The sequence below is a fragment of the Rhamphochromis longiceps genome, linkage group LG2 (genome assembly GCF_057381845.1).
Source record: "Rhamphochromis longiceps isolate RC_006_pf linkage group LG2, R_longiceps_female_GT1.1, whole genome shotgun sequence".
Classification (NCBI taxonomy): domain Eukaryota; kingdom Metazoa; phylum Chordata; class Actinopteri; order Cichliformes; family Cichlidae; genus Rhamphochromis; species Rhamphochromis longiceps.
The window spans coordinates 24,640,463-24,657,713 of record NC_140558.1 but is presented as its reverse complement, the minus strand read 5'-3'; the positions used below and the strand labels follow the sequence as shown (position 1 = coordinate 24,657,713).

Genomic DNA, 17,251 nt, shown 5'->3' with positions numbered 1-17,251 from the left:
CTATCTACCGCCTGACTACCGAGGACAGTGACGTCATCAGCGAGAGACCGGTGACCAGCATCGCGGAGCATGACGTCCGAGTGGCTTTGAGGAGAGTGAACACAAGGAAAGCGGCGGGGCCAGACGGCATCACCGGCCATCTGCTGCGCTGCTGTGCTGACCAGCTAGCAGGTGTGTTCACTTACATCTTCAACGAGTCCCTGGCGAAGTCTGTGGTCCCCACATGCTTCAGAAGATCCACCATCATCCCTGTGCCCAAGAACAGCAAACCCTCATCCCTGAACGATTACCGGCCAGTTGCACTGACCTCGGTAGTAATGAAGGTGTTTGAGAGGCTGCTGAAGAACATCATCTCCTCCTCCATCCCAGACACCGCAGATCCGCTGCAGTTCGCCTACAGATCCAACAGATCCACCACTCTCAGCCACGTGGACAAGAAACAGGGTAACTATGTGCGGATGCTGTTTGTTGATTACAGTTCAGCGTTTAACACAATAGTGCCCTGCAGACTGTTCACAAAGCTGAGGGATCTGGGACTTAACAGCCGTCTGTGTGCATGGGTGTTGGACTTCCTCACTGGCAGAACTCAGGTGGTGAGGGTGGGCAGGTGCTTCTCCAACAGCATCACCATCAACACAGGAGCACCTCAGGGATGTGTCCTCTCGCCACTGCTCTACTCCCTCTACACTTCAGACTGTGTGGCCACCCATGGCTCCAACACCATTGTGAAGTTTGCTGACGACACAGTGGTGTTGGGTGCCATCTCCAACAACGATGAGGCGGCCTACATGGATGAAGTGAAGAATCTGGCATCGTGGTGCCAGGACAATCACCTCCAGCTGAACGTCAGCAAGACCAAGGAGCTGTTGGTGGACTTCAGAAGGAGTCAGCACAGAGACTACAAGCCCATTATCATCAATGGAGCTCCAGTGGAGAGGGTGCAGTTCTTCAAGTATCTTGGTGTCCACATCTCCTCAGACCTGACATGGGCTGCCCACATTCAGGTCCAGACCAAAAAGGCTAGGCAGCGCCTGTATCACCTACGACAACTGAGGAAGTTCAGGGTCTCTCCAAAGATCCTCAGGATTTTCTATACAGGCGCTGTGGAGAGCATCCTCACACAGAACATGACATCGTGGTTTGGGAACAGCTGTGTGAAGGACCAAAAAGCTCTCCAGAGAGTGATCCGTACAGCAGAACGCTGCTGCAGGATTGCTCTCCCCCCGCTTCAGGACACCTACACCAGGAGATGCCGGACTAGAGCAGCGCAGATACTGAAGGACCCGTCCCATCCTGGCAACAAACTGTTCCAACTTCTGCAATCTGGTAGAAGGTTCCGCATCTTCCAGGCAAGGACAGAGAGACTCAAGAGGAGCTTCTATCCCCAAGCCATCCGTGCCCTAAACACACAAACCCGCCCTCTCACATCATCTATAATTGACTGAGACAGGACTCTCTTCCAGACACTAAACCAAGGCACAATGTACATTTCAATTCCTTTAATTTTAAATATGTTTATATTGTCTATCCTGTAAAATAGTCAGATGTCTATTCATATTAATGTACAGAATTCACCTGCTTGCTGCTACTACTGCACATTCACCCAATGTATATACTATATATATATTTATATATATATAGTATATATAATTTTTTTTTGCACATGTCAAGGAGCGTGTCAGGCTACATTTCACTGTGTGTTATACTTGTATAACTATGCATGTGACAAATAAAGAACCTTGAACCTTGAACCTTGAACAAGCCAAGGTGTGAAGACGGGTGTAGGTCACAATCAGCCAAGATTTCAGGTGAACTCATTGTGAAACCTAGCCTATCATGTGATTTCTGAGGTCGGTTGGCGCTCATATCAACTGACTTTAGGGATGGGTACCGGTGTCCGGTGCCATGATGGCACCGGTTCTGACATAAACGGTAGTAACCAGACCGAAAAGCAGCGCACATTTCGGTGCTTTATTTCGGTGCTTTTTTTTCCTGAGCTGTGATACACTTTAGATTCTAGCCAATCATTTTACGTTTCCGAGGATAGTAGGCGGGGCCAGGTACGTACGTACGTTCTGTTAAAGCAGAGCTACAGATTAAAAATGCCCAAGGCGAAGCGGTTAAAAGTCTGGCTGTACTTCATAGCAAAATATGCAAACTCAGCAGCCTGCAACAAGTGCTTTAAGCTGATACTGTGATACTGTCAAAGGAGGTAACACCTCAAATCCGATGAAACACCTGGTGACGCATAGCGTTTTTTTAAAAGCCCAGAAATGCGCCGTATTTGATAGCTTGCTGCGAGACCTCACACCGAGCACATCTACTGCGGGTGGGTTGCCTGTTATGCAACATCCCCCAAAAACACTAAGAGGAGAGTCCTGGCCCCTAGCCCTGCCAGTGTAGCAGAAATGATGACGGATGATGGTGGCAGCAGCAGCCGTTCTTCTCTGCGTGAGTAGGCTAACCACGTTATTACATTAATGCATGTAAGGTGAACTAGCAAACATCATCATAGCTACATGCTGCTGTCTTCTTGTTTGATGGCAGATACTCCCTTCACCCTGGCTAAAAAGGCTAAAATGACCAAAGAAAAAGTGGAAAACAGTTAAACATGAGAGGTTTAGGACAAAGTTTGTGTTTTTTCCATTGTTTAAGCACTGCTTCCAGCCAAGAGTGATACCATATATGCCCCATAGCTGCAGAAAAGGCTAACATTGTTATATTTTTACAAAAAACAGCTGAACATGAGAGGTTTTTGGACCAATTTTGTGTTCTCCATTCTTTAAGCACCGGTTTGAGCACCGTTTGAGCACCGGCACCGTTTCAAAAGTACCGATTTGGCACCGGTATCGGATAAAACCTAAACGATACCCATCCCTAACTGACTTACAGACTTTTTTAACCTATTAGAACTACAAACTCTGCTTTTGCCTTAGGTACTGTATTTCCATTTATTTTTGCATGTTTCAATAAATCCCAGGACCATTCCTAGAAAAATCTAAAGAATCGAAGGGTGGCTCAAGACTTTAACACATTACTGCATGTGATACAGAAAAAAACTGGCTAAATGAGATCTAACAGCTGAGAAAAAGGATCACCTTTCATGACTCTTCATTTATTTTACAATACATTAAACATAAGGGAATATAATATTTACTTATTTGTATTTAACCATTTTAACAATGGTTAGCATTTTCTCCCAATAAATTGTGTGTTTACCCAGTTGGTACCCACTGTGTGCACACAGTTACCAGGAAATCTGCATAAATACACACAAGCACACACACACACACACACACACACACACACACACACACACACACACACACACACACACACACACACACACACACACACACACACACACACACACACAGATCGAGTTGTCATCCTACCTCTGGAGTGTTTGTGCGGGAGGCCTGATTATACTCGCTGTCACTGGAGCTGCTCTCAGACTCGTCGGTGTCAGACTCTGAGCTGCTTTCTGATTCACTGCTGCTCCCTGATGCACCACTAAAAAAGAAAGACAGACAGAATGGGGGGTAGATGGGGTGTGTGTGTGTGTGGGGGATCAACATGTCACAATGGAACAAAACAAAATCAGTTTCACTGGATGCTGAGAAAGCACAGCGACGGACACTGTCACCGCTAATGAGGTTACACCAAAAAGTTTCAGCACAAAGTTTCACACTTTGCGGGATGACACGGATGTCCACTCGCTGCTTTGCTTTTTGCTTTTGTTATGACTGTCAGCACTGCCTGTCAGAAACAAAGGTTTACACTTTCAGAACATTAGATGGTCTTTATCCAGATGATACTTAATCTTCAATCATCCATAAATTTAGGACAGGAAATGATCTTTTTAAAGAATCATGGCTTAAACATCTGCATGTCCTCTTCCTTTCTCTCTAAACAACATGACATCCACTATAAAAGACTTTAAAATTCTGGCATGACCTCTCATTCGCCAGCTCAAGTCAATTATGTCTTTTATTGATTTCAAATGTTGCACAGCCAAGAGGACTCTATCACCAAAGTCACCTCTCTGCTGGCTTGAACTCAAATCTTTTTGTCTGTTTAAATCCAACTTTCAAACTCAGGAAGTAAATTGCCCTTAAGTGGACATGAATTTGAACAAGCACATTAAAAACGTATCAGAAGTGCCCTTCTTATATAAATATACTTTAATTTATGCACGACATGTGTGGGTGCAAACATCCTTTGTTCACTGCTACTGGATGAAGCCCTACAGTGTTTACTGACTCATCCTGCCACTTAGTCTCAATCAGTGTCAGGGCTGTTTAAAGTACCTGCTGGGTCGTGACTTTCACTCTTGCTTGTACTGCTTCTCTGGCTTTAGTGTCAAGACTGTAGCTCTCTATCAGTCTGGTTCGAATGAGATGAGCCAACGTGTTTGTTGCGTTAAAGCGATGAGCGGGGTTCTAGATGACTATTATTTATATTTTGAATATGTGCGATGTTCATGTAAAATAAAGAGGAAGAAAAATGCATTTTACCTCGAAAAGCAAATGGTTTGTTCATTAGTCTAACAGGGGTGTTCTGTTGGATGTTTTTATTTTATTTTATATTATTTATTGGCATTTTGCTTTTTTTGGATAGAGACAGCAAAGAGGGGAGAGAGAGGGGGAAGACATGTAGCAAAGGCCTGTGGGTTAGACCAGCGGTCCCCAACCTTTTTTGCACCACGGACCTGTTTATGCCCGACAATATTTTCACGGACCGGACTTTAAGGTGTCGCGGAAAAATACAACAAAATAAAACTAGTACCGGTACTGAAAAATAGAAGAGTTATTCATAACACACATGAAAAGACCCAGGAAAACCGAGTTAACGATAAAAACGATAACAAAATAACGCTGAAAACCGATAAAAACCCTGAAAACCATACATTTCACACCTGAGCCTCAACTCTCGCGGCCCGGTACCAAACGACTCACGGACCGGTACCGGTCCGATGCCCGGGGGTTGGGGACCGCTGGGTTAGACTATAACCCGGACCGCTGCTCTCTGGCCTCGTGGGATGTGAGCTTAATCAGCACCCAACAACGGTTCTCATTTAAATAAAAGCAGAGGTAGTTGACTTTCCATGTTTCGATTGCCTGGATAGCCATTTAATTCATCAATCAGTGGTATTCTTACCTCAGGTTTGAGAAAAGTTTGACTTTGAGGGTCTTGTCCCAAAATCCCTGATGCTAAAGCAGCGGCCCCCCAACCTTTTTTGCGCCACAGACCGGTTTATGTCCGACAATATTTTCACACACCGACCTTTAAGGTGTTGCGGATAAATACAACAAAATAAAACCAGTACTGGTACCAAAAAAAAGATTTATTCATAACACACGGGAAAAGACCCAGGGAAACCGAGTTAACGATAAAAACCAATAAAACCCATAAAGTTCACACCCGAGCCTCAAGTCTTGTGGCCCAAACGACCACGGTCCGTGCCGTGGGGCTTGGGGACATCTACTCCAAATGATGGCTATGATAACTTACCAGCAGTTTTGGCGGGAAATTTGAATGATTTACATTTTATCCCTTTTTCCAGTTTATATTTGCCTTTGTGTGTGTATGTATGCAACATTCAAATAATCTGCAATATCGTTACATTATCAGTGTTTTATTACAAATTCTGGGCTTGCCTCCATTTTTAAAATGAATAAATAAATCTCCGTGTCACCACAACCCCTACCCAAGTACAACGTATGACAATTTAATTTCATCGCTTTATACTCAAAATGAAGAAAAAGACACAAAAGAAGGTGTAAATATCAACACCTTCTTTTGTGTCCAGATCGCCCAATCTATCTTCCTCAGCCTCCTATTGGAATCCCGGACGAGCCCCCAATTGTAAATATCAACACTTCACTGAGTTCTTTGGATTTCTCAGAGGCATCCGATGGAAGACAAAACACTGCTCAGTAGACCATTTAACACTTTATTACTTCTAAAAGGGAGATGCGTCCTGCATGACACGCTGCCGTGGATCTCAAAATGGTGGTGTGCCCCTAACAGTTTTATTATAGAAGTTCTCTCATTCTAGTCTAAACAACACTGTCTCAGTAACTTTCCACTAGAGATGATCCCATTCATTCAATGGTCATTCAGTTTTTAACCAATGTGTTTCATTCTTTAATCAAGGGTGTCAAATTAAATCACACTAAGAGCCACAGAAGGAAATAAGAATCACATAAAGAGACATACATATACAGATTATTGACACACTTTAATTTAATTGAACATATATGTCCAATATAGCTACTTTTACATACAATTTATTGTCCTCAGCGTCTCCATAGGGAATTCACAGCTACCTGGTTCAAACACCTGATGTCAGCTAATGATCGTATGTGGCATTTAATAAAAACTCATATATCCTGATGGAACTGGGGAGAAATGAGTGTGAGGTAAAGTAGTTTTTGTGTAAGACAGAATCTTTTCTCAGGCTCCGTCGTTATTGGTGGATTAATAGATGGTGTCGTTGAACGTTCTTTCTCCCTGCTATCCCTGTTTAGCCCAAACATGGGAACAAAACACAAATCTTCACAACTTTCAAGACCAAACTATTTGTCCACCTCTCATTTGTGTCATCAGGGAGGAGTTAACAAGACCTGGATGAACTATGATCTCAGCCTATCATCAGAGTAACTGGAAAACTGAGCTCAGGAAGCGGCTCTGAGATCCTTCAGGACGTTTAAACTAATCCCTGTTTTCTCTTCACTTCAAAAACATTTCACACACTTTTTTGAACAAAAGATAATAATCAGAGGAGTCGACTGCTTTATGACTGATTTGCTAAAAAATTACGCACCTATCAGTGGGTAAAAAAAAGCCTAGCTACTAATCAATGCATAAACACAGCATTTTGAACCTGTCTCATCTTCTCTGGTGCTTCGGCTGGCCTTGTGTTCATCCATCCTTCCACAGAGCTTTAAATGGCCTCCTGGAGGCAACACGCCCGCTCGTCCCAACTTAAGAATACACACAAATACACTCGTGCGCGCACACAGTTTTTTTGCAATTATGTGTAGTTCCCTTTGTGTATGTGAGAGTGTGCACGTAATTTCAGTTCAAGGCTGCCATCACAGCAGGCACCAATCTGTGTGAGCAGTCAAGCAGCAAATCCATCAACTGTTCCTCGGGCAACACACACACACACACACACAGTGACAGAGACTGTATGAATGCAGTCTCTGTCCTGTTTTTCTTCTATCATTACTCATCTATTCTCTGTCTTCCCTCTCTTTCAGTTTCAATTAAATTAAATTAATAAATAGCAAACCGGTTGAAACAATATTGGCAAAGCACTGTGTTAAACCCTCGTATACATGTTTGTGTGCGCCCCTATGCATACCCTACATCGTGCAGTCTCTGCCAGTTGTGTGTTTGGAAGACATACGAAGGCACCCTCGGAAAGTATTTTTAAGAAACGCAGGAAAGCTTCATGTATGTGTGTTGGTTTTCTTTGCCTGGCTGGTGAATCAGCATCACAGTAACACAGGAAATGAGTCAGTGATATGATTCCCAATTATTTCTCTCTCTCTTTTTTTCCTGTAACAGGGGACTTTGATTTTCTTCATGTGCTGTGATGGTTATGTATATACTGCTTAATGTCAGTGCTGCTTAAATGTCATTAGGTAACCTTTCCTATGCCTGGGGGAAATTTATTGATGAGGCCAAATGCATCCAGATGAGAAGCGGATGTATTAATTCATCTTCTGTTAACCCCTGGGAGGCGCCATGATACACTACAAACAAACTGACATGCTGACGCCCTAAAGCTGATATAGTGAATATATGTCATCTGAACACATCGAGCAGAACGAGGGAAACTTCATTCAAGAATTCTGAGTCATAGTTCTGATTATTTAACAGATTTAAGTAAAATATTAATGCGACTTTTATTTTTTTATTTTTACTTGATTCTTGAGGAAGGCAGGACAAAGACGATATCCAGTTCATGACAACAATGAGAAGGGCTACTCAACATGATAACTGAGTCAGCGCTAGCTGATCGGTGTCTCGGCACAGGCGAGTGGACCGGATTGAGTCTGCTAGGCCTTACCCGCTACTTTGATATACAGCGCCCCCTCGTTTATCGCGAGAGTTATGTTCTAAAAATAATCCACGGTAGGTGAAATCAGTAGTCAGCTTTATTTTTTACAATGATTATAATTATATTAATGTTTCCAGACTACAGTTGTAGTGCTTTTCCCCACTAATTTATTTTTCATATTTGCAGTACCTATGAAAAATAACTTCTGTTTCTAGTTTCTTAATACTGCTTTTTACTGTTCACTGTCAATCTGATTAAAACAAATAATGGATTATATCCTCAGACAATGATCTTTTAAACACTTGTTGCTCCTTCAGTTCTCTTTAGTCAGAATCTGAGATGTTATACAGCTTGGCCCAATATCACTGTTTAAAGTCTAGTATGTGTTTATGTTGGAGTGGTGAGTGTTGTGTCCGTCAGCTACCTGATAAGGAAATGGGAGGCAATGTGACGAATGTTGTGAACATTAACTGAGAAACTGCATTTCTGGATTGTTTCAGCATGAAACTGAAAACAAGGACTGTCAGGTTTTTTAGTGACGATCCTGCTTATGCTCAGATTAATGAAGAAATGAGTTGAGATGCCAGACAGATGGTAACAGCAGACATAACCTGGACTTCAGTCTAAGCCGACGTTTTTATGTCCCTTACTGCCTTTAAAGATCTTTTGATGTGTAACCAAAGAGAACCAAGTGTGCTTGAGTCAGCAGCAGATCTCTCTTGCAGAGGAGGCTCATTAATATTATTGATTCAAGTCCAAAAGACCCAGACTGTGGCGCGACTACAGTATGCCACTCTTTCTTTTCCATCTAACAAATGAATAACTTTTGGACAAATAAGGCTTAAATCAGTGCTACAAGAGGACGTTACCTGATGCATCTCTTCAAGAGAATTATTAAGTAGTTATCATTTAGTTTACATAAAGGTCCAAAAGCAAACTGATTGTCCACTACTGTGCAAAAAGATCTGGCAAAGTTCAAAGTTCACCCCCAAATATCCCAAAATATGACACTGGACTTGACGTGACCCTGATGGCAGGCAGAAGTCTTTTGGTCAGCAGTTTTTTCTTAATCTGCTTTTTTTTCTTCAATCTGCTTCTGTTGTTGCTCCAGGAAAAACTGGAGCTTGCTTTCATATAAAGCACCGTCTTATTTAATGAGTGTCTACTTTCTAACTCTCCTCGGTGGGCAGCTAGCCCACAGTGCCGATAAGACATCTGGCAAGAAATCAAGGTGAGAACAAACATCAGCTGAGCATCTGCTGCATCGAAGTAGGCTGCACTTGTTTGTCATTAGTGCTGGAAAGACTTGTACGAGTGCCGGGCTCCCTCTGCAGAACTGTTTAAGTGGACCTGGGTGATGTTAGTTTTTTAAATTATTCATTGTGTTGCTATCAGACGTTTGCAACATAAAATGTCTTTTTTCACACCACAATAGAAACATTATGGGCAAACGGTGCAAAGGGCATTTAATGCATCCGATGGGAGGCTTTTTTGTTTCAGCTCGTCATTCGTCAAAAGACAAAAACTGCCCGACACGAGTTTACGTTTCCCGCTCTGATGTGTTTCGTTTTTGTTTAAAGAGCGCCGAGTGAAGTTAAAGGAGGAGGGTGAGCGTCTTTTACTCTCAATGGGATTTTCAGTTGAGTGCTCTCTAGCCTATTTTATTCTGGCAACATAAACAGTATGTGTTGAAGGAAGGAGATGAAAGGAGATGAGTATGCGTGTGAAAGCATTACATCTGGCTTGCTTTCCTCCTCTTTCCTCAGGAATCAGCCATCAAGCCGTCAGAAATAAATTAATGCCGCCGTTGTTGCCAAATTAAAATGCGGCGCCAGCTGGTGCAGACTGACGGAGCAGCTTTTAAGTGGACGTCTCGTGTACATGCCTCAGATGTTTAGCTCAAGTTAAGACATACAAACTTCATCTAGGAGTGCATTAGTGTGTCTGAGCCGATGACTTGATGGACACTGAGTTACTAGTTTTTCCAAACACATTCCCCTTGTTGTCAGTTAGAAACGGTGAAACATATGTCACTTATCTCTGAGTGAGCTTGAGATATTAGCTCTTATTTCATTATTAAATCCCTATTGTTGATATCCTGTCTCCCATAATATCTTATATTACCTCGTTCATGTATTTATAATCACTCAGCTCAGTCTGTGTTATAAGGCTGTATATAAAGGAAGTGACAGGACATATGTTTCCTGTATACAAACTACCCGAAAGACAATTTCCTCTTCAGTGCTTCCAATTAGTGTTTCTGTCCTTGTTTATGTCGTAAGCATCAAACCTGTTTGCTTATTTAGGACAAAGAGGCTTCGCTCTGGGTTTTTTCCTGTGTATTCCTGTGTCAACGTTGCATAAGTAACACAGATAAGACTTACAAAATAGCCTTTGTCAGATCTTCAGGCTCCAGCAGAAGCTTCGGTGTCTGTTTATTTGTGTGATAAAATCACAGGCACAACAGGGGAAATGAAAGCCTTACAGCCTTGACAAAGTGATCCGTTGGTTTGATATGTCCAGTGGGCCTCACAAGATCCACACGACACCCACATATTTAAAGGCTGCAGCCTTTTAAATAGTGACTCAACAAAGTATTCGTGGTTGGAACTATCAACAGGGTCAAGGGGGAGAGCTCGGTAGAAGTAATTCCTGGTTTTTGGAGGTTTTGTTTTCTTCATCATACCAGTGAGACGTGTGGAAAATGTGTGTGTGGGTCACAGTCCTGTGCTACAGCAAGCTGCAACGCTGCACATAATGCTGGTCCTTCAGCAGAGTCGGGAGGTAACAAAGTAACTGTACTGAAGTAGAGCTTTCAGTTCTGTACTTTACCTGAGTAGTTTTTTTACTTTTACTCCCTGAATGTTCAAACAAATGTCTGTACTTTGTACTCCTTACATTTTCAAAACAGGCTCGTTACTTTTGGTTTAACGCTTTGAGGGGTTTTTATTTCACATCACGGCGGGTTTCAAACATCAAAGTGATTTGAGCCCAAACTGAAACACATGAAATGCATTTATTACCAGGAGATGTGGCACAAAAAGACATGAAAGATGCAAAAAACGAACAAACCCCAAAACCCTGTGTGGCATAGTTGAAGGGGTTAAATTGGGTGTTTTTATTTATTAATTTCTTGGCACAACACCCGAAAAACTGCAGGTGTCTGTAAGTTGCGGTACTTCAGCCTCTATCCATACAGAAGACGAGCGAGCAGAAAGGGAGTTACATTTTTTTAAGTGTCAGGTGATTTCAAATGTAACCTTTCTATCAGTTCAACAAACAACTGAAGGTCCAGCTGCTGTATTTCACAGAAAAGGAAGAGAGCTGACTTCACTTAGAGATGGAGAAAGATAAGAAAGGCAGGAGAGGAAGAACAGAGGGTAGATTTAATAGTAAGGACGCTGTTTGATGAACTGGAAATGTAAAGTACATGTGGCATTATGGGTTTTTTTCATATTGTGAAATGTGCTACAAACCAAACTGAGGTTGTTATTTAAGGTTGCATGAAAATCCTCTGCAGTTCAGTGCAGGACAAACAGGTTAGTTTGCTGCACTGTGATGGATTTAAAGTAAAGAACAGTGTGACTGGTGCACAGCGGCCGTGGTTTCATGGGCAGAGTTTGGTTACATCGAGGGGAGCAGAGATTCATATGATTTTAAGCTGAGGATGCTGAGATCCACTGACCGAATTCTACCTTCATACCAACTTCATACTGTCTAACACAAAGCCAGCATAGACCGTGTAGTGTCAGTGTCGAGGATGAAAATCAGCTCATGAAACTTCTGTTAAAATCAGGTAAATCCACAAAGAGCAGTAAACCTCAGAGCAGCAGCAGGTCAGCTGATCACAGCCTGAGCTATAAAAATCTGCTGGAGCTCTGAACAGAAATGATCATGAGCTGTGATTCTTTCCCACACAATGAGCCACTACTACTGATTTCTAGGATTCCTCCACCTGCTGAATCTACTTGAACCTCTTCCCTACACATGTTTTCTATTTCGAGGCAAAGTCACCCTCAGAAAATAAACATGTTTTTTTCCTTCTTTTTCTCTTTCCTGATTCCAGCTGAGTAACTTTATTATTCCCATCTACTAATTTTATTTTATTGTTAAATGAATGCAGCACAAGGTTCAGCCTGCTTTGCATAAAAATAGGTGATAGAAAATCAGCTACTTTTACTTTTTTACTCTGAGTACATTTCAGAGCCGGTACTTTTTCACTTTTACTGGAGTAAAGAAGTTGAATGAGTACTTCAACTTTTACTGGAGTATTTTTAACACTAGTATCTGTATTTCTACTCAAGTACAGAATATCTGTCTTTTAGTGTCATGATGCCTCATTGTTTGTGGGTCCAGCTTGACCACAAAAACACAGCAGTGGTTACAGAGTGTGTTTACACAGCCACACACATCTGGTAGTCTGAGTGCATGAGGAGGTGTGTACACTGTGAAAGGGCCTTTTTAAAAAACTTAAGTCATTGTCTCCTCCTAAACTTGAACTATACTGTTTTTTAGCTAAATCTGACTAGACATGTATGATTGTTATTATAGTTCAACCTCAGGTTTTGTTTAATTGCTTTATGACTCATCATGATTTGAAGCAGCCCCTTTCAAAAACAAGCTTAAGATTACTTTTGCATTCAGGTTGATTTGTGCTTAAATTAAGAATACTTTAGTTAAAATAGTGACATGTTCTCACTCCCAAAGCGTAACATTTTACACCAGGTGACAAAACGTCAGTATATTACGCTTCCGGGCACCCAGCACGTCCCTATATTACCAGATCGGAAAATGAGGAAACATGAGTTTGGAATAAATCTACACATGTACGTTCGTTTTACTTAATTTGCTTTGGAAAACACTATCTAACGTCATTAGAGTGCTGGTTAAGGTTAGGGATAAGGTTACAGGGTTAGGGATACATGGCTGGAACGTGTATGACCGCAGGAGCATCATTTTTGCTGGATTTCATCCACAACCCAGCACGTAGCATATGAATGCTGAAGGTCACCTTTCGCGTTCCTCAGGAACGCCTCCGGACGTGACAAATCGTCACTATATTGTTGTGAGAACAGGCTGAAAGTCTATATCTATATCAAACTCTGCACGCTGTCTGTAATGCCCCTCCCTGACCCTGGTTCAGTTGAAATTTTCTTCCTGACAAAAAGGGAGTTCTTCCTTCCCACTATCACTAATTCCTGGGGTTTTCTCTATTATTGTATCAATATAAAGCAGCTGGAGGCAACTGTTGTTTGATTCTGTGCTTTAACTGAATAGATGTGCGGTCCTATGGAAAACAAAGTCGACCCTTACAGCTTCCATAGAAGTTAAGACTAGGGATGGGTATCGTTTAGGTTTTATCCGATACCGGTGCCAAACCGGTACTTTTGAAACGGTGCCGGTGCTTAAACGGTGCTCGAACCGGTGCTTAAAGAATGGAGAACACAAAATTGGTCCAAAAACCTCTCATGTTCAGCTGTTTTTTTGTAAAAGGATAACAATGTTAGCCTTTTCTGCAGCTATAGGACATATATGGCATCACTCTTGGCTGGAAGCAGTGCTTAAACAATGGAAAAAACACAAACTTTGTCCAAAAACCTCTCATGTTTAACTGTTTTCCACTTTTTCTTTGGTCATTTTAGCCTTTTTGGCCAGGGTGAAGGGAGTATCTGCCATCAAACAAGAAGACAGCCGCATGTAGCTATGATGATGTTTGCTAGTTCACCTTACATGCATTAATGTAATAACGTGGTTAGCCTACTCAACGTAAATTACACACGAACAACATTAAGCTACTCACGCAGAGAAGAACGGCTGCTTCTGCCATCATCATCCGTCATCATTTCTGCTACACTGGCAGGGCTAGGGGCCAGGACTCTCCTCTTCGTGTTTTTGGGGGATGTTGCATAACAGGCAACCCACCCGCAGTAGATGTGCTCGGTGTGAGGTCTCGCAGCAAGCTATCAAATACGGCGCATTTCTCAGCTTTTAAAAAATACGCTATGCGTCGCCAGGTGTTTCATTGGATTTGAGGTGTTACCTCCTTTGCACAGTATCACAGTATCAGCTTAAAACACTTGTTGCTGCTGAGTTTGCATCTTTTGCTGTGAAGTACAGCCAGACTTTTGACCGCTTTGCCTTGGGCATTTTTAATCTGTAGCTCTGCTCTAAAAGAACGTACGTACCTGGACCCGCCTACTATCCTCGGAAACATAAAATGATTGGCTAGAATCTAAAGTGTATCACAGCTCAGGAAAAAAAAAGCAACAAAATAAAGCACCGAAATGTGCGCTGTTTTTCGGTCTGGTTACTACCGTTTATGTCGGAACCGGTGCCATCATGGCACCAGATACCGGTACCCATCCCTAGTTAAGACGGTAACAAGGTAATACCTTTGGAAACGGTAAAGGTGCACTTAGTTTTTCACATGACTGCACAAAGCCCTGTAAAAACTATAGTTAATCCTGTATATGGTTAAGTTATACTTTCATCGTATATAGTGATATTTACATCAGATTTTCAGAAAGGTTTTGTTTTCTGGTCTTTCTCCAGGGTCCATCAGCTTTACACTGTACTGTTCACTCTGGACTTGGTCACCATTAATTAACCAGCAGGTATTAAACGCAAGGAGGACAATCAAGAGACAATAGACAGCTGCTGATATTGTTTTTTCATGTTCCATTTGCCTTTGCTGTTAAACTGAATTGATCAGGCTCTTTAGACAAGAGAGCGCATGGCTTTGAGCCAGACAGGCCACCGCTCAGATAAACTGCTGCCAGCGGAGACACGACGCAACAGAGGCTGCAGGAAAAGTGATCATGCTGAACAGGTAACTACAGGTTCTTCAAATAACCGGAGAAGGGAGTGAAAATATGCACAATTACAACAGCATTATGGGACTGTGAAGTGAAGATGTGGAGGCCATCTGGGCTCAGTTCATCTGTCATCTTATCATCTGCCTTCAGCTCGCTGGTTCTGCCCTTCACTTGGCAGAGCTTCCTGCCGCACAGCTGGCTTTATAATCTCTCTCCATCTCCCTCTCAATCACGCGTGTGTGCACGCTCCAGCATGTGTGCTTGTTTACCTAACGCATGTCTTTGTAGGATAGAAAGTGAAAATTTGACATGATTTATGAAATTGTTGCTGTTACTTTGTTGTGGGACACCAGTATACACATCTATCAATAATTACTGGAAATACAAATTCCTTGTTGGTAAGAAGATTATTAGTCGGGTGAGTAAATCAATAAATTCTAACAATATAACTCAACCAAAGAAAATCAGATACAGCATTTATTAAGCATTTACTAAGCACGGCTGCATGAAAACTAAAATCTGCAGAAGAAAACCTTTTGTTTTCACCTTCACGTTGCTTCTCTCGGCCTCCAGGATTCAGCGATACGTGCATGTGCATCTGTGTATTTGTGGCTTGTGTGAGAGTGTGTTTGCCCCGGGCGCTACTGTGGGGAAGGCTATAATAGGTTTCCATTTCTACATATGTAGCATAATGTTCCCTGGCAGCAGCAGGGGTGACACTGTTTGAAAAGGTGTTTTTACATTTGAACTTGCGCCAAGCTGCATGATACTGCTTAACCTGTCTGTTTAACTTGCCAACATGATTGCATTATTTATCACCAACGTCAGTGCGTTCACGTCTGGTTACATTACAACAGAAATGAAACACGACTACTTAAAGTACAGTTAAGGTAATCACGTAGATATCTTAGTTCAACAGGTGTGTCTAACAAAGTGGCTGGTGAGTGTATAACCTGTCACATCAGTCGAGGTATTTCTTTACTCCCACTAACTTCAGTCACTAGTCTTAACTTTGAGATGATCTATTTCAGCACACAAATTAATATATGAGCATGTGACTGTGCAAGTGGTTTTACAGCCTTTTTAATAACCTCTTCTGTGTGTTTCATTTGATATATCACAATAAGCACTAAGTCTTTCTTTTAAACTCAGCTAATGCTGCTTTATGTAAATTTTTTAAAGTAATGTTTCACTGAAAGTGCCACGGTTAATTGGCCCTGTAGCTGAACGTCTTATTATGTTAAATACTCCTAAATTATCTGGGTGCTGGATTCTCTTTTACTACAATTAACTGAAACATATACTTGAGTTGTAGCTACATAAGCATCCACATATGTATTATACATATAGTTGTAGGCTTTGTAACAAATCAAACTTGATTATAATGATATTATGAGTTATGATAGTGTATAGACCTCTGCCTCCCTAGAGGCCGGCCTGCTGGTGAGCAACATGGTGGCTGTGTTCAAGCATCGCCACGATGACAAACAGCGAGCGATGCAGCGTCTGTGTTAATATATCTGCAGGACACCCTTAATGAGCTCGTTCGACTGACGAGCTCTACAATGTTTTCAGGGGACTTATTAACAGCTCGGCGACCGGCTAGAGTGTAACAACTCTCGCCCTACGTGTCACAAGTTCCTACATCTTCGTCACGGTCTCAGTGTTGTACTTCCTGTTTTATTTTGACAGCGTCTCGTCCTGTGTTCAGTGTGTTCAGTTTTCCTATCCCTGTCTCGACACGTCTAATTCATTCCTGCTGCGTTCCCCATGTGTTACCATGTCTGTCCTCATGTGTATATATTGTGTCAGTTTCCCGTTGTCCCATGTTGATGTTGTTAACCTTCCCATGTGTCTGCATGTCTCAAGTGTTCAGGTGTTTCGTTTGGATTCTTCTCTCATTTGGTTAATATTTCCCATAATTATTTCTTGCTCACATCATTCGTTTTTAAGCGGTCCTACATTTACATAAATATACCGCCCGTGGTTAACGTCTGTCCCCATCCTGACTTTCTATATAATCTGAACACCTTTAGGATACAACAAGTGAAAGAAAAGCTGCTATTCGAGAAATAAGGTCTCATTAAATAATAATAACTTTCCCATGAACTAAAAGTAGGTTCTTCTTCTGTGTCAAAGCATTCTGCTAAACTTCCTGACCCGACAGCCTGAACGAGCAGCCTGTTTTCATTACTGCTCATGCAAGCACATCCATCATTGTTGAGCTTTACTATATCAGCATATTGATTTGCCCGTGTCTGAATGGTTTCGAGTTATTGCTGTCCCCAGTTATGAATACAGAGGACCTGTACATCAAAGAGCTCTCAGTAAAACCCATTCAACACCATTCACACCGCTAACT

The 17,251-nt window shown here is 42.0% G+C and overlaps 1 protein-coding gene across 3 annotated transcripts in view; it reads right to left on the bottom strand.

The window, feature by feature from the left end:
- aff2 (AF4/FMR2 family, member 2) overlaps positions 1-17,251 on the bottom strand; it is a 209,336-nt gene that overhangs the window by 48,636 nt on the left and 143,449 nt on the right. For all 3 annotated transcript variants that reach the window (XM_085419470.1, XM_085419476.1, XM_085419479.1), the window contains one exon: positions 3,396-3,513. In XM_085419470.1, the coding sequence (XP_085275596.1) occupies positions 3,396-3,513 (118 nt within the window). The remainder of the gene's footprint in view (positions 1-3,395; positions 3,514-17,251) is intronic.